The 16,398-nt window shown below is 44.1% G+C and overlaps 1 protein-coding gene across 6 annotated transcripts in view; it reads left to right on the top strand.

Annotated features, from left to right (window-relative positions):
- The window catches only part of LOC137380600 (adhesion G protein-coupled receptor A3), a 582,693-nt gene extending 566,622 nt beyond the window's left edge, over positions 1-16,071 (top strand). For all 6 annotated transcript variants that reach the window (XM_068052667.1, XM_068052666.1, XM_068052668.1 and 3 more), the window contains 2 exons: positions 11,217-11,312; positions 13,669-16,071. In XM_068052667.1, the coding sequence (XP_067908768.1) occupies positions 11,217-11,312; positions 13,669-14,905 (1,333 nt within the window). In that variant the 3' untranslated portion in view covers positions 14,906-16,071. The remainder of the gene's footprint in view (positions 1-11,216; positions 11,313-13,668) is intronic.
- Positions 16,072-16,398: the final 327 nt, after the last annotated feature.

The following is a 16,398-nucleotide window of genomic DNA, read 5'->3' as shown; positions in this document are numbered from 1 at the left end:
ATCCTTTCTGTTCATTTTCGTAAAGGAAAGTCAAAAATTAGTTTTTGTCAGAACAAATATACAGTACAGGACATGACGAGGGGCAGGGGCTATGTATAATGTGATGCATTCTTAAAGGAATTCATGTTGACCCAACAACCTCACAAAAGCTGCTTACTTGAGAAAGTCCTGATTTATAAGCTTATATGAAATCATGTTATTGCTTGGACTTCTAACTTAATCAATGCCCAACATTGCTTGAATCATATTAGTAGGGAAAACATAAATAAATAAATACCTGTGGGACTTTATTCACTCCATTTTCTGGTATTTGCTGTTTGTGAGGTCTTGCTATGCACAAATTGGCTGCCATGTTTACTTATATAACAGTGACTACATTTCAATTTTTGCCAAGTAATTCATTGGATATGAATTTTTTTTGTTTGGTGATGGGATCTAAACGTCACTGGCAAGGCCAGCATTTATTGCCCATCCCTAAAGGTGATGGTGAGCCATCTTCTTGAACTGCTGCAGTTTGTGTAGTATAGGTACACCCACAGTGCTGTTAGGAAGGGAGTTCCAGGATATTGACCCAGCGACAGTAAAGGAACGGTGATATAGTTCCAAGTCAGGATGTGTGGCTTGGAGGGGAACTTGCAGGTGGTAGTGTTCCCATGAGTCTGTTGCCCTTGTCCTTCTAGGTGGTAGAGGTTGTGGGTTTGGAGACTTGGCAAGTTGCTGCAGTGCATCTTGTAGATGGTGCACACTGCTGCCACTGTGGGCCAGTGGTGGAGGGAGTGAATATATAAAGTAGTGGAAGAGGTGCCAATCAAGCTGGTTGCTTTGTCCTGGTGCTTTGAAATATCCTGAGGATGTTAAAGGCATGTGAGCAATGCACTTAGGAAGGGATATTGGTAAAAGTTTTATGGAAAACTATTTTCTATTTATCATCTTAAAATGAATTAATGTCTTTATATTTTAAAACTCCTGTTCCCAGTAGCAGAAAATAATCTTTTATAGGGGAGAGATTAATTCATTTTCATTTTAAGAAAATTTGCCTAATAAGAAATATGGAGTTTGAATGCTGTCTTATTGACATATGGATCACTATTGCCTGGCTGCACGCTCAATTCTAAATGGTGGTGCCCTCCCATGTGCACACCAGTGGGTGGTGCATTATTAATTTTTACACTCAATATTTTTGCATTCCTGCTAATATTAAACACCTTTATACTATAATAGTTTTCTTGCAGAGACATTTTTATTGTCAACAACCCAGCCAGATGATCAGTTCTCTAAATGGGGACCCCGTCACCATTCCACCTCCACCGAACTTTAATCCTCTTCCCACCTCGCCACCAATTGAGGCCCTTAACTTGGTAATTCAATCCCAATTAAGGGCCTCGTCCCACCGCAGCCACAATTGCCCATGTGGCAGGTGGCCCTTGGTGCCTGAACGAGGGACCTGGCATCGGGAAGTGCGTGAGGCCCTTGCTGCCGACGTTCCTCCTCTGTGACCCCCCCCCCCACCCCGCAAGACCCCTCCTACCCTGACCTACTTTAACCTGGTTCCAGTGCCGCTCCTCAGTGTCTGGTCACTGCAGCTACAGCAGCAGCCACCTCCCTCTGATTGGCCGGAAGCACTGCAAGGCTGGAACCTCTGGCGACGGGTTCCTAAATCCAATGGAGGGCCCGCCGCTGTTCAGTTAAGTACCTGATTGGCACTAAATTTGGCGGGCCTTCTGGAAAAGTGGCAGGATTTACCCCAATGTCGAGACCCCCACCGCCAGCATAAAATCCCCCTTCACGGCGTATCCTTTCCAATGGCCCATGTGTTCACAGACACTTTGTAGCCCTTCCAATGGCCCACCCTATTCAGAGACACTGTGTACCCCTTCCAATGGCCCACCCTATTCAGACACTCCTTGAAACTCCCAGTTCACACTCTTTCGTCCCACTCTAATTTCAAGCTGACATTTTTATTCCAGACCTCCCTCCCTGCAATTCATATGCCACTCTTCTCCCTTACTCCATGAACTCTTCTTCCTCTTCAACATAGTTCCTCCTTCAATTTAGCCCATGCTGGGGCTCATCCTCCTCCCTCACCCCATTCAAACAAAAAGGCAAGCCCCCACCATGTCTGTTCATGCTGGCATTCTCCATTCCGTCCCAACCACCACCTTCACAGTTCATACTGGCACCCACACTCTGTTAATTAATACTGACACTAATTTTTCCCAATCCACTCCCTTAGTTAATGTTTGCACTCACTCTATTTCTCCTCCGCTTAAAAGTGGCATTAGCTTAATGTTGGGAAACATGATCCATCAATGATCTGATTGACATATTGCAGTAAACTGCTGAGATGGCCAGTCTCTACTTAATCCTTGGTGTTTCAGTGCCATAATTTACATGGTGCAAACTGCAACCAGAAGAATGTGGTTGTGGAGACTGTTCACAGTGTGCATCAGTCAGTGTAAACACAACAGGCCTGTGACTGTTACTGGCAATGACTTGTTTTTTTTATATATTCTGCTTTTTCAAAAATAAGTGAATTATGTTAATGCACCTAAGTGCTCCAAGGCACATCAGCTGCAAGTACATCTGCACAGCATATTCCCAGCTCACACAGTTTGCCACCTGACCCAATCCTTATCTGGGACCCTTCAGGGTGGTCCAGGCTCTGTCCTCTCAGTGTGGTCCAGGCTCTGTCCCCTCAGGGTGGTCCAGGCTCTGTCCTCTCAGGGTGGATCAGGCACTGTCCCCTCAGCGTGGATCAGGCACTGTCCCCTCAGCGTGGAACAAGCTCTGTCCTCTCAGGGTGGAACAAGCACGGCCCTCTCAGGGTGGATCAGGCACGGTCCTCTCAGGGTGGATCAGGCTCTGTCCTCTCAGGGTGGATCAGGCACTGTCCCCTCAGGGTGGATCAGGCACTGTCCTCTCAGGGTGGATCAGGCACTGTCCCCTCAGGGTGGATAGGCTCTGTCCTCTCAGGGTGGACCAGGCACTGTCCCCTCAGGATGGATCAGGCACTGTCCCCTCAGGATGGATCAGGCATTGTCCTCTCAGGGTGGATAAGGCATTGTCCTCAGGGTGGACCAGGCACTGTCCTCTCAGGGAGGGCCAGGCTCTGTCCCCTCAGGGTGGATCAGGCTCTGTCTCCTCGGGGTGGATCAGGCACTGTCCTCTCAGGGTGGACCAGGCTCTGTCCTCTCAGGGTGGACGAGGCACTGTCCCCTCAGGGTGGATCAGGCACTGTCCTCTCAGGGTGGATCAGGCACTGTCCCCTCAGGGTGGATAGGCTCTGTCCTCTCAGGGTGGACCAGGCACTGTCCCCTCAGGATGGATCAGGCATTGTCCTCTCAGGGTGGATAAGGCATTGTCCTCAGGGTGGACCAGGCACTGTCCTCTCAGGGAGGGCCAGGCTCTGTCCCCTCGGGGTGGATCAGGCTCTGTCCCCTCGGGGTGGATTGAGGCACTGTCCTCTCAGGGTGGACCAGACACTGTCCTCTCAGGGTGGACCAGGCTCTGTCCCCTCGGGGTGGATCAGGCATTGTCCTCTCAGGGTGGACCAGGCACTGTCCTCTCAGGGTGGATCAGGCACTGTCCCCTCAGGGTGGATCAGGCACTGTCCTCTCAGGGTGGACCAGGCTCTGTCCCCTCGGGGTGGACCAGGCTCTGTCCCCTCAGGGTGGATCAGGCACTGTCCTCTCAGGGTGGTCCAGGCACTGTCCTCTCAGGGTGGACCAGGCTCTGTCCCCTCGGGGTGGATCAGGCATTGTCCTCTCAGGGTGGTCCAGGCACTGTCCTCTCAGGGTGGACCAGGCTCTGTCCTCTCAGGGTGGAACAAGCTCTGTCCTCTCAGGCTGAACCAGGCTCTGTCCTCTCAGGGTGGATCAGGCACTGTCCCCTCAGGGTGGACCAGGCTCTGTCCTCTCAGGGTGGACCAGGCTCTGTCCCCTAAGGGTGGACCAGGCTCTGTCCCCTCTGGGTGGATAAGGCATTGTCCTCTCAGGGTGGACCTGGCACTGTCCCCTCTGGGTGGATCAGGCATTGTCCTCAGGATGGATCAGGCACTGTCCTCTCAGGGTGGATCAAGCTCTGTCGCCTCAAGGTGGATCAGGCACTGTCCTCTCAGGATGGATCAGGCATTGTCCTCTCAGGGTGGATCAGGCATTGTCCCCTCAGGGTGGATCAGGCACTGTCCTCTCAGGATGGATCAGGCACTGTCCTCTCAGAGTGGATCAAGCTCTGTCCCCTCAGGGTGGTCCAGGCATTGTTGCTCCAGGATGGATCAAGCTCTGTCACCTCAGAGTGAATCAAGCTCTGTCCCCTCAGGGTGGACAAGGCACTGTTGCTTCAGGATGGATCAAGCTCTGTCACTTCAGGGTGGATCAAGCTCTGTCCCCTCAGAGTGGTCCAGGCACTGTTGCTTCAGGATGGATCAAGCTCTGTCACCTCAGAGTGAATCAAGCTCTGTCCCCTCAGGGTGGACAAGGCACTGTTGCTTCAGGATGGATCAAGCTCTGTCACTTCAGGATGGATCAAACTCTGTCCCCTCAGGGTGGTCCAGGCACTGTTCTCCTCAGGGTGGATCAAGCTCTGTCCCCTCAGTGTGGATCAAGCACCGTCCTCTCAGGGTGATCCAGGCACTGTCCTCTCTGGGTGATCCAGGCACTGTCCTCTCTGGGTGATCCAGGCACTATCCTCTCTGGGTGGTCCAGGCACTGTCCTCTCTGGGTGATCCAGGCACTGTCCTCTCTGGGTGGTCCAGGCACTGTCCTCTCAGGGTGATCCAGGCACTGTCCTCTCTGGGTGGTCCAGGCACTGTCCTCTCAGGGTGATCCAGGCACTGTCCTCTCTGGGTGGTCCAGGCACTGTTCTCCTCAGGATGGATCAAGCTCTGTCCCCTCAGTGTGGATCAAGCACTATCCTCTCAGGGTGATCCAGGCACTGACCTCTCAGGGTGATCCAGGCAGTATCCTCTCTGGGTGGTCCAGCCACTGTCCTCTCTGGGTGGTCCAGCCACTGTCCTCTCTGGGTGGTCCAGGCACTGTCCTGTCAGGATGGACCTAACACTGAATTCACAGTGCTTCTTATCCAGCCCTTTTACTAATAGATGTGATCGTGGCAGTTGCCTAATCTAAGTAGGAAATCCTGTGAGAAGAGGTATTGCAATTGTATGCTGCAATCAGAATCACTTCCATGAGGCACAGACCCAACGTGATACTATACAGAAAGGAAAGTGGGGTGGGGGGGGGGGGGGGGGGGGGAAATGGAGGCAGAGAAGGGTCGTGGAGGAAGAAAGTGGAAAAATGAAGGAGAGGGGAAGGGATAGAAATGAATGGCAATGAAAGGAAGAGAGCAGTGAAGGGGAGGGTGAATGAGGCCAAGCTGGGAGGAATGCTGTTGTGAAGAAGAAAGGAGAAGCTGGGAACTGAGCTTGAGAATGGGAGTTGGAGGAGAGTGTCAGCATTAACTGATAGGGATTGGAGGGGTGGGGTGTGGAGGTGGGTTAAGTGTGCCAGTATGAACCATATGAGATGAGAAATAGTGTGAGCTTTAACTGAGGAGCAGGGGAAAGGATACCTGCATAAATGGATGTATGCAAGAGATTAATAATATTTCTTTAAATGCACCCAGATGTATCCTTCATTTTTAGAATAAATAAAGGTTTCCGAGAAGGATTGCTGAACTGAAAATAAATTAGATACATAGCTGTGTTGACAGCTGTGGTACATTGCGTTCTGATATTTGTGGACATAAGCTTTGACCTATGTCAGGCAAGCCCCCAACCTGCCAAGACTGAGGCACACATTATTTCACGACATGAACATTAAAACTTAAAATTGCAAGCCCCTGACTGGAAAGACATTTGCATAGTAACAGACAGTGTTGGAACAGGGACACAGGACTATGCCCTGATACATTTAACCAACAATGGACTTTTGATTACCAGACATTGAAGGTGGGGGAGCTAGTATTCCAGGTTTACTGCTAAGATAGCAGAATCCACAAACACAGACATGGTCAGACCAGTGTTTAGTCACACGACTATCTGGCTGTTGCAGAGTTTTGAACTGAGAGTTTTAAATGGGAGAAAACAGTGTTTGAAGGCAGAAGGCACTTTTCTCCTGGACTGAGAACACCTCTCTCCTGTCTGCTCTCATCTCGCTCTCACCAGCTTCAGAAACTATCGAAGACATATGAACCTCAAATGAGAAAAGTCTCCTGCAGTGAACAAGGTTTAAGAAGAATACTAGGCCCCAACGGAAAGTAAGAGCTGTCTACAATCAAGGACTCTATGGCGAGCTGGAAACACAGAAATGCTAACAAGAAACCCCCTTTAGAGACTGCCTCAAACTTCTCCATTTTATTTTTCTTCTATTTTCTGTCCCTATTTGCATGTGTGTATCACGTGTGCATGATAGCGTGGGCGCATCGTATATTCATAGGCATGAACTGTATTAGAGTTTAAGTTTAAGGTTAATTAATTTCACTTTCTTTCTTTAAACCTAAGGAAGCCTGTTTATGCTCATTTCTTTGCCTTATAATTGGAAAGCTGTGAACAAGGATTCACAAAGAGGTAGCTCAAAACACAGTGTGTTTAAAAGTTAAACCCTGTTACAATAAGGCCAGATGAAGGCAGTAAAAGACCCCTAGACACCTTTTTCACCTGGTCGTAACACTTATTTTTACATAGTTTCACCTAAAATTGGCTTTCAATAGAGAAAATACGTCATTTGCTAGTCGCACAACATTAAACATCTCAAACCTGTGGTGTTGGTGTGAAATTTGAACCACTTGTTGCTCATTCTTAAGTATGCCTTCTTCAATAGCAATAAATGTTCCAGTAGCATGTCTTGGTCTAACTGTGTCCAGCTGGAATCCAATCTCCCAGTCACAGACAGGCAGATACAGTGTAAATGCACCCCTAGACAATAAGCTGACATTCTTATGATGTGATTCAAATATACAACCTCCTGGCCCAGATGTGAGATTGCTCCTAACCAAGCAGAACTGGCACGGCACTGCTTTGGTATTGTGGGCGACAAGTTTAGGATGCAGGCTAATCTCTGTTTTCCTCATTTTAATCTTTTGAAATTCCCTGTTGAATTAAAATATTGATCATATAAAAGGCTCTAATTCCAAACAGGAGAAACAAATAAACAAATAATTATTTTTGAAAACTATGATTAATATGTTTTCTATGTGGATGATTTTATTGTTTTTGCCTTCCCTCACCAGTAAGGAGAGGGATTCACTGCTCTTGCAGAGTTGTGAATGCAGAGTAATAATTTCTGTTCAGTCAAGGATTATCAACTCTTAAGTCCAACTGGATGTCAAATATAACCTGCTTGAATTGGGTGACTCCCAAAGGTACAAAAGGTTATTGATTTATTAACTGAAAAATTCAAACTAGCTATCACTAAATGTTGCACATGTACTGATCTGTCAATTCATCAATACTCCATCGCTCGATTCAGTGAACTTTTGTAAAATCTTACTTAATCAACAGTAACATCACCATTTGGCATCATTCTCTTTTGCAGCTGTGCAGAATGAACTTGGGCTGCAGCAAGTAGCATCAGGATTGCGGTGGGGGAGTGAGTGAATTGATATTTCCATAAATATGTATGTAAAGGCAAGGGTAAAAAGATCAATTGTTATCCAGAGGGTGGGGGAGTGGGGGGGGGGGGTTCTGATCCCAGGGTTGGAGTTGGAGGAGGGTCCAATTCCTGACACTGGGTTTGTATAGTGCAGTTGGAGGGGTGATGTTGTGGGGGGGTGGGGGGGGGGGAGCATTCTGATTTTTGGGAGACTGGGCGGAAGCACTCCACCTCCTCCTGGCCCACAAGAAGTGCTACCTGAGGCTGTTCTCGCCTTGCTGCAGTTGTCAGGTTACCCAGGAAACCTGTCCAGCCTTGATTAAAAGCAAGTTAAATCTGAGGCTTTCAACATTGTTAGTCGACTTAAAATGCCAACCTGCCTCCTCGGAGCGGGTTGGCTGCCCGCCTGAGTAGAAGCCAGAAGTCGACAGGTTGGAGCCAACTTTCCGACACTCATCCATTTTTGAGGAATTTAAATCCCCATCTGCACCCAATCCCATCCACTCCCCCACATTAAAACTCCCCCCCCCACTGTTTTCGATACGTAAGCATTTTCCATGTCTTTTCATTTTCAGTTACGATAACTGAAGTTATACTTAATTTCATAGTCATTTTTGTATTCTGTACCTCACTTTTTTTTAACCTATATGTTGCAAATATTCCAAAATGTCATCTTCATAAAAACACAGTTATCTGAAACTGTTATCCTGATTACTGGTGAGAGATAAATAGTGGTTGCCTTTTTGCGAAAGGGAGAAGGACATCTTGATCGTAATTGACTTTCAAACAGTGCTCTAGAATGTCTGGTAATTCATTTAGGTTTGATTCTATGGTGCACAACAGCAATACAATTTCAGATAACATTTTAAATTGATTGAATCACATGCTTTATGAAAGAAATGTATTTAATTGCTTGGGGACCTGCTTGTCCATTTATTCATAGCCGCAATTAATTAACATCTTGAAATGAGAATTTTGTAGTGTTATTGAATAAAAATTATGGGGAATTAAAATCAATTCAAAGAGTTTGAATTTCTAAATGTTACTGTTTACTTTTTGGCATCATAAAGCCTTTGAAAATTTAATTCTAACGGCCAAAGTAATAAAGCTGAGGGCACTTTGTGTTAATAACTGGCAATGAAGTAATATAAAGAAAACATATGGAGCACTAAGAAGGTTGGCTGCCATCTTCCCTGCTCATATGTATACAATCTGAAGATCACTCACTGCAGCTACAACACAGTGTCACTTACATGGGGCAGGGGAGAGAATATGTGCCAACATACTGTTGTTTGACTAAATGGTCCTCCTTCCTTCCTTTCTTTAACACTTTATCAACCAATTCAGAATCCTATTGCTGAATAGCTTAATAGGGCTCTGAGAAGTCTAGAGACCTGCATCTTCAAGAAAGCGCTGTGCCAATTTAGCCAATAAATCCTCTTTCAAATATGTTCAGTTCTAGCTACATTAATGAAGAATTTGCAGGGCGATACAGGCTATAATTATAGTATCATGTGATAATCAGAGTCTCATTTTGCAGGGATCTGCTTTGGGTGAATTTCCACTATCATAATGTGATGTTTAATATAATTTTGTAATTGCCAATTATCTGCAGGAATACAGGATTCATTTTACTTTAAATTCTGAAATAATCTGAAATAAAAACAGAAAATGCTGGAAATACCCAGCAGGTCTGGCAGCATCTGTGGGGAGAGAAGCAGAATTAATGTTTCAGGTCTCTGACCTTTCATCAGAATTGGCAAAGGTTAGAAATGTGATAGGTTTTAAGCAAATGAAGTGGGAGTGGGGGGAGGGGTGAGAGAACAAAAGGGAAGGTGTGTGATAGGCAGAGGGCAGGAGAGTTTAACTGACAAGGAGGTCATGGGGCGAAGGCAAAGGGAGTGTTATTGATGTGGTAAAAGACAAAGCATTAGTGCAGAATTACAGTGACAGAGTAATGAACAGCTCTGTCCAAAAGCACAAACATGAAAAACTAAGTTTAAGGTAGACATATGGTTAAAAAAATATATATAATAATAATAGAAAAAGGGCCAGTCATGCTCTGAAATTATTAAACTCAATGTTCAGTCTGGAAGACTGTAGCATGCCTCATCAGAAAATGAGGTGCTGTTCCTCGAACTTGCATTGATGTTCACTAGAGCACTGTAGCAGGCAGTGGGGTGAATTTTACAGACCCCCTGACATCGGGGGTCATGACGGGGAGGGCCAGAAAATGCCTCCGGGAGAGGATCGCGAGAGGACCTCGGCACCGGGAAGGCCCAGCCCGATATTGTCGGCGGTGGCGAGGCTTTGTGGAGGCCCCCCTGCCACTCAGTGATGGGAGCCCAATATAAATATTTAAATTAATTTAAATAAATGAATCAATTACCTTCACACTCCCGCCGTCCATCCCGGTGCGGTATTCATGCCAGTGGCCCGCAATCCCCCACCTTCGGATCCCCGTCCAGGGGACCCAGGTGGAACACTGGTGGGGAGGGGCGGGGAGGCAGGTAAGTTTTTCAGTGGGGGGAGCAGGGTCAAAGTCATCTCATTGGTGTAGGAGATGGTGGGAAGGGTTACAACATAAAGTTTATGCACTTTGGGGGGGGGGGGGGGGTGGGGCAGGAAAGTCAGCAGGACAGGTTAAGTGTTCTGGGAGGGTTGGAGAGGGCAAGTAATTAATTGATTGGTTATTGGGGGTGGGAGATGGGCAGGATAAATTTATTTAATTTTTAAAAATCCATTCTTTAAATATTTAAATGTAACGGTAGGATTGAAAGCCCTTTAAAAATGGTGTCACGCCTGCACAAAGGCAGGTGATGTCATTGCCAGGGATGGACTGCCCGTCCACCACGTCATCAAGGTGGGCGGTCCGCCCCAGCTATTTAAATGAGCCCCCACGCTCAATATCGCGGTGGCTTCGCCATTGTTTACGTTCGCTGACATTTTCGGCAGTGAAAGTATAAATTTCAGCCTGGCGTTTCTGTAGTCAGTCACAAGCAGAAATTGGGTTCAAACTACATTAAATAAACTAAAGTATATCTCAGTATCATTACAGTTGGAAGATCATATAAATACTTCAAATTGATTAAAATTACTTATCAATCTTTATCTGGAATATGTTTAAAATTATCTAAACAATAGACATGGTGCCCTCTATTCTAACAACGCTGCAGTTTCCACAGTTAGTGAAAAGCCACCTCATTAGCATGGATCAAATGGGCACAATTGCCACTTTGGACCCATCTCTTGCACCCATCTGTCCATGCCTATTAAAAATTCCAACGCACATATACTGCTGGAGTAGTGGTTGCCAGTTCCTATCCCTGTATCCTTAGCAATAGTCCAATCAACCCCCTTAACAAGGGCTAAAAAAAATTAACTTCTTTGGAAATTCAGGACATTTGCAATGTAGGCCTAACTAAAGCCCTCTGGGGTCCAGTATAGTTCCACCAACTTTATGTGCCAGCTGTCATCATTTGTTATTTTATTATATTGTGCCAGGTTTAATGCAAATATGTGCCTTGTATTTCTTGTTATCTGTCAGTATACTTTATTAATCTGCAATTTTTCTACCTATTCACTTTGCTTTTATGTCATTTTAATACTGCTGTCAATCTTGTACAGATTTTATTTGATTGGAGGAGGTATTCCTTTCATCATTTGTGGAATCACAGCTGCAACAAATATCAACAATTATGGAAGTGAAGCCAATGCACCATAGTAAGTAGCTTTCCTATGTTCGGAGATCTCACTTCTCTGTGTTTGAAATCTCACTTTTCTGTGTTTGTTGAATCTCACTTTTCTATGTTGGATCTCACTTTTCAGTGTTTGTATCTCACTCTTCTTTGTTCAATGAATCTTACTTTTCTCTGTTTGGAGAGTTCATTTACCGACTGCCAGCAAATTGGCTTGTGTATAATTCCTTAGTTTTTCAATTATCATTTCCTCAGTGCAACCACATTTTAAAAAGGAAAATGCACATTATAAGAGTGGTTTATTTGCCATTAAATACTTTATCCTACACTTTGAAACTAGCTCCAGGTCCTGGTGGATGCTATGTGCTAACCACAATGAAACCAGGAACTTCTTGAAGTTAGGCCAACTCTAACTTTGCTTTTCCTGATAAATAGTAATAGAGTCATAAAGAGAGATACAGCACTGAAACAGGCCCTTCGGCCCACTGAGTCTGTACAGGGAACAATTTCAAAGTTTTCAAATGATACAAAACTGTTGGAGAATTTTGTTGAGCTTTGCTAATTATTACTTAACTTTGTAGAAGCAGAAAAACAGGACACAGCTTGTAGCTAATCTAACCACAACCAACGGTCATAAATTGTAGACAGAGCAGCTAACCACAATCAGACGTTATGGCCAGATTGATGTCTGGAGTGGGCATTGAAATAAGGAACTATAGTTTGTTATTGTCGAAACTAACGCTTTAGACATAACGGACTCTGCATGGTGCACCGTCACGTAGGCGGTCTTGTGATTGTCTTGAGGGTGTTTATCTAATTGTGAAACTGTTAGCTCTGCCTCTTTTATACTATATAAGTCCACGGCGATCTGTAGCTCTTTGGAGTAGCACTGGACCGCCTTTAGGTAAGGTGTGAACCCCATGATATCATGCAATAAAGTGTTTGATTCTCAACGTCTGAGTCCGGAGAATTTGTTCAACAATTGGGCATAATCTGGATTTTCTCCAACAAAAACTTAGAAGCATTGTGAACTGTGAGGAGGATGGTGTAGAACTTCAAAAGGACATAGAGAAATTGGTGGAATGGGCAGACAGATGGCAGATGAAGTTCAATGTAGAGAAATGTGACGTGATTCATTTTGGTAGGAAGAACATGGAGAGACAATACAGAATAAAGGGTATAATTCTAAAGGGGCTGCAGGAGCAGAGGACCTAGGTGTACAAGTGCATAAGTCATTGAAGGTGGCAGGACCAGGTTGAGAGAGTGGTTAATAAAACATACAGTATCCTGGGCTTTATTAATAGGGGCAAGGAGTACAAGACCTAGGAAGTTATGTTGAACTTGTAGAAGGCACTAGTTCAGCCTCAGCTAGAGGATTGCATCCAGTTCTGGGCACCGCACTTTAGGAAAGACATGAGGGCATTGGTGAGAACACAGTAAAGATTCACGAGAATGGTCCCAAGGATGAGGAATTTCAATTATGAAGATAGATTGGAGAAGTTAAGACTGTTTTCCTTGGAGAAGAGAAGGCTGAGAAGGGATTTGATAGAGGTTTTCAAAATCATGAGTGGTCTGGACAGAGTAGATAGGGAGAAACTGTTCCCACTCATGAGAGGATCAAGAATGAGAGGGCACAGATTTAAAGTATTTGGTAAGAGAAGAAAAAGTGACATGAGGAAAAACATTTTCATGCAGCGAGTGGTTCAGATCTGGAATGCGCTGCCTGAGAACATGATGGCGGGAGGTTCAATTGAAGCATTCAAAAGGGAATTAGACTGTTATATGAAAGGAAGAATGTGCAGGGTTACAGGGAGAAGGCGGGGGAATGGAACTGAGGGAATTGCTCTTTGAGAGCCAGTGCGGAGACAATGGGCCAAATGGCCACCTTCGGCACTGTAACGATTCTGTGATTCTTTAACTGTATTGCCTAATATTGTTGGGTACCAAACCTATCTTCAGAGATATGAGTACCTCATAAGCTTTCCTGGAAGTTTCCTCTTTAATTGTCCAATTTGCAGATATTCTTAGGTCAGTCTTGGTTTAACAATAACGGGTTTGTTATTCTTCTTGGGCAGTATTGTAAAGCGGCTTGTGGTGAATCGGCAGCCCATCTTGTACTCGCCCAATTTTTGAATGGAGTGTAAAACCAATTCACCATCACCAACTACCTCCCGTGATGAATTTCACCTCCAAGATATGAGTGAGGAGAATCTTTCACATTGTAGCCTGATTATTGTCAGTCATGACTGTTTCTTCTAGGTTGTACTTTTAAGTCAAATTAGTTGATGGATTATTTTCTGGGTTCAATGTCCCACTTGCTCTTTTTCAGTCTATTATTTGGTCATTTTCCAGTTTTGATGTGTGTTTCTTTTTATCCACAGTTGCTGGATGGCCTGGGAGCCTAGTCTTGGTGCGTTTTATGGGCCTGCTGCTTTCATTGTGCTTGTTAGTTGTGTCTATTTTCTGTGTACATTAGTGCAACTGAAGCGTCACCCAGGGAAGAAATATGAGCTAAAGGAGATGACAGAAGAGCAACAGCGATTGGCCAGCACAGAGGTAGGCCCCAGTCATGTAACGGACTCCAGCTCTGTGTCACACACATGTTCAATGATTTCTTCCTCAATGCTAGAGAATGAGCATTCATTTAAGGCTCAGCTTCGTGCTTCCGTGTTCACTCTCTTTCTGTTTATTGCTATGTGGACCTTTGGAGCCCTTGCAGTCTCACAAGGACACTTTCTAGATATGATCTTTAGTTGCCTATATGGAGCAGTCTCAGTGACCCTAGGACTTTTTATTCTGGTCCACCACTGTGCAAAACGTGATGATGTCTGGCATTGTTGGTGGTCCTGCTGCAAATCAAATAGGAATACATATGCTGTTCAAATGAATGTTCGACCCCAGGTAACTATGAATGGTGATGCTCAGCTTCATGTCCCTTGCCTCCTGGATTCTCCATGTCCTAGTAAGTCATCATCCAGCTGCAATCATTCAGTCTCTGGACTCTGTAAGCTAACTAATCTACAGGCCGTTCAGAATCATGTAAATTGCCTTTCACCAGTTACACCTTGTTGTGCCAAGCTGCACAATGAACAAATTATTGATGATGGTGGGGATATTCATCTGCATGCAGATGGTACATGTAGATCAGCAATGCATATCCACAGATGTCAGAAAAGCCGAACTAAACCACGACACTTCATTCGGCATAGCAGGTCCGCAGCCCAGAGAGAATATGCCTATCATATTCCTTCCAGCATAGATGGAAGTGTCCACAGCTCGCATACAGAAAGTCATCACAGTATCCAGGATAGCCAGTCCATCCAAAGGCAAGTTGTCTGTGCAAAAAGTGATCAGTGCCCTAATGTCTGCCAGCCTGAAAGCAGTGATGCCAGCACAGTGCTGTATGGGTGTAATAAAGCTGTAGACAGTGGGGTCAGTACAGAGGCTTTGCACCAAGGAGTCACTTTTGAAATGCAGTCACGGAGACAATCATGTCCTCTCAGTGGAACCAACCAAAATGGAATACTGAAGGGAAACCTGCATGAAGCCATGATTTATACTTCAGACAGTACAGGAAACATAAGGACTGGTCCTTGGAAAAATGAAACTACTGTGTAGTTTTTGAGTTTCATGACTACAAATTTAAATCATTGCAGTGACAAAAAGTTGTATATAAATTTTGTATAATGCTTATGTGTTTGTTTGCATAATTCATTGTGCAGATTTCAAGTTACATTTGCATATTTGTATGTATGCATCTATATTTGTACAGCACATACAAAGTATCACAAGAGCAGTATTATATTATGTATTTGTATTTCAAGCTACAAAGGATGCATTTGTGTTACCACAATGTGGACATTGTTGAAAAATTAGTCTGTAGATATATCATAATTAAGTTGAAACTTTGGATTATTTTTCTATCAATGTAAGTGGTTTCTTCTAAGTAAACAGCCAAAAATTAAGGTAAGCATTACTGTTCTATTAAAGAGACAGTAGCCCTTTGGATGGCTAACACAAGTACCATCTTAATGTCTGTTAAAGATCCCCTAGTCATCAGTAAAGACAATATTATGTGCAATTTCTTCAGAGGACAAATCTATCATTTGTAATTATTTTTATGAGATTGCTAGTTATTCGTTGAAATATATCGGATTAATAAATTTTTAAAAGAATCCTGCATAATGTAAGATAACTGTGGACCTTCTCTCTCAATTGGCACATGAGGAGATGATTTCCCGAGTGTGCTAGGTGTAAATCGTAAGCCTATTCAATATAGATGGGTTCCGGTTTATTACACAAAGCATACAGAAGAAATCTTTCCTACTATGTTGAATGAAAAAGGGTATTGGCTCTTTAACTTTGTAGGAAGAAATTGTGTATTAAGTCTATATTTAGGCATACAGTACATACTGCTGTAACGTGCATGATTTTTGTTGAGTTGTTGAGTTGAGAACCATCAATACTCATTCATTTGCTGTTATATGTAAAAACTAATCATTTTGGTAATGTAAAGACCAATAGCATCTTATTCTTTTTTAATCCATGCAAATGATACTGTAATGCAGAAACAGTCATTGGACTACTTCACTAGTTAAAGTGCCACAGCACATGTGTAAGATTAATGCTATAACTGTGCTCGGGATGACAGTTTTCAGTTGTCTGTGCAGAGCATGCAGTGCCTGTTGTATGTCACAGTGTACACTGTATATGAATTGTTGTTTTCAGTAAATGCAGATATCACCATGTCTATTAGTAAAAAAAAGTGGAAAAAAAATCTTCAACCCAGTTTGTCATCTATTTTAATATGACTGCTTTTAAGAATTTGTTCAGTCATCTTCATTATAAAATGTGAAATCATGTAAAACCTGTTGCATTTGTTCCATCTAGTTTCTCAGCTAAGGCAATGCATCTAGCAGAAATGTAATATGCATAATTCTACAGTAACTGCATTCCATCACAGCAATCACAGTTTATCCTATTGTAGACTAAATTTGTTTGACTCACTCAGGTATATTTAGAGGTATGGTAGCACTGTCTTTATGTTGCTGGACTAGTAATCCAGAGGACAAGTGTTCAAAACCCAGTATGGCAGTTTTTTAAAAATCTGG

The sequence above is a fragment of the Heterodontus francisci genome, chromosome 20 (assembly GCF_036365525.1).
Source record: "Heterodontus francisci isolate sHetFra1 chromosome 20, sHetFra1.hap1, whole genome shotgun sequence".
Lineage (NCBI taxonomy): Eukaryota > Metazoa > Chordata > Chondrichthyes > Heterodontiformes > Heterodontidae > Heterodontus > Heterodontus francisci.
The sequence above is the reverse complement of the archived record's forward strand: the minus strand, read 5'-3'. Positions and strand labels throughout refer to the sequence as shown.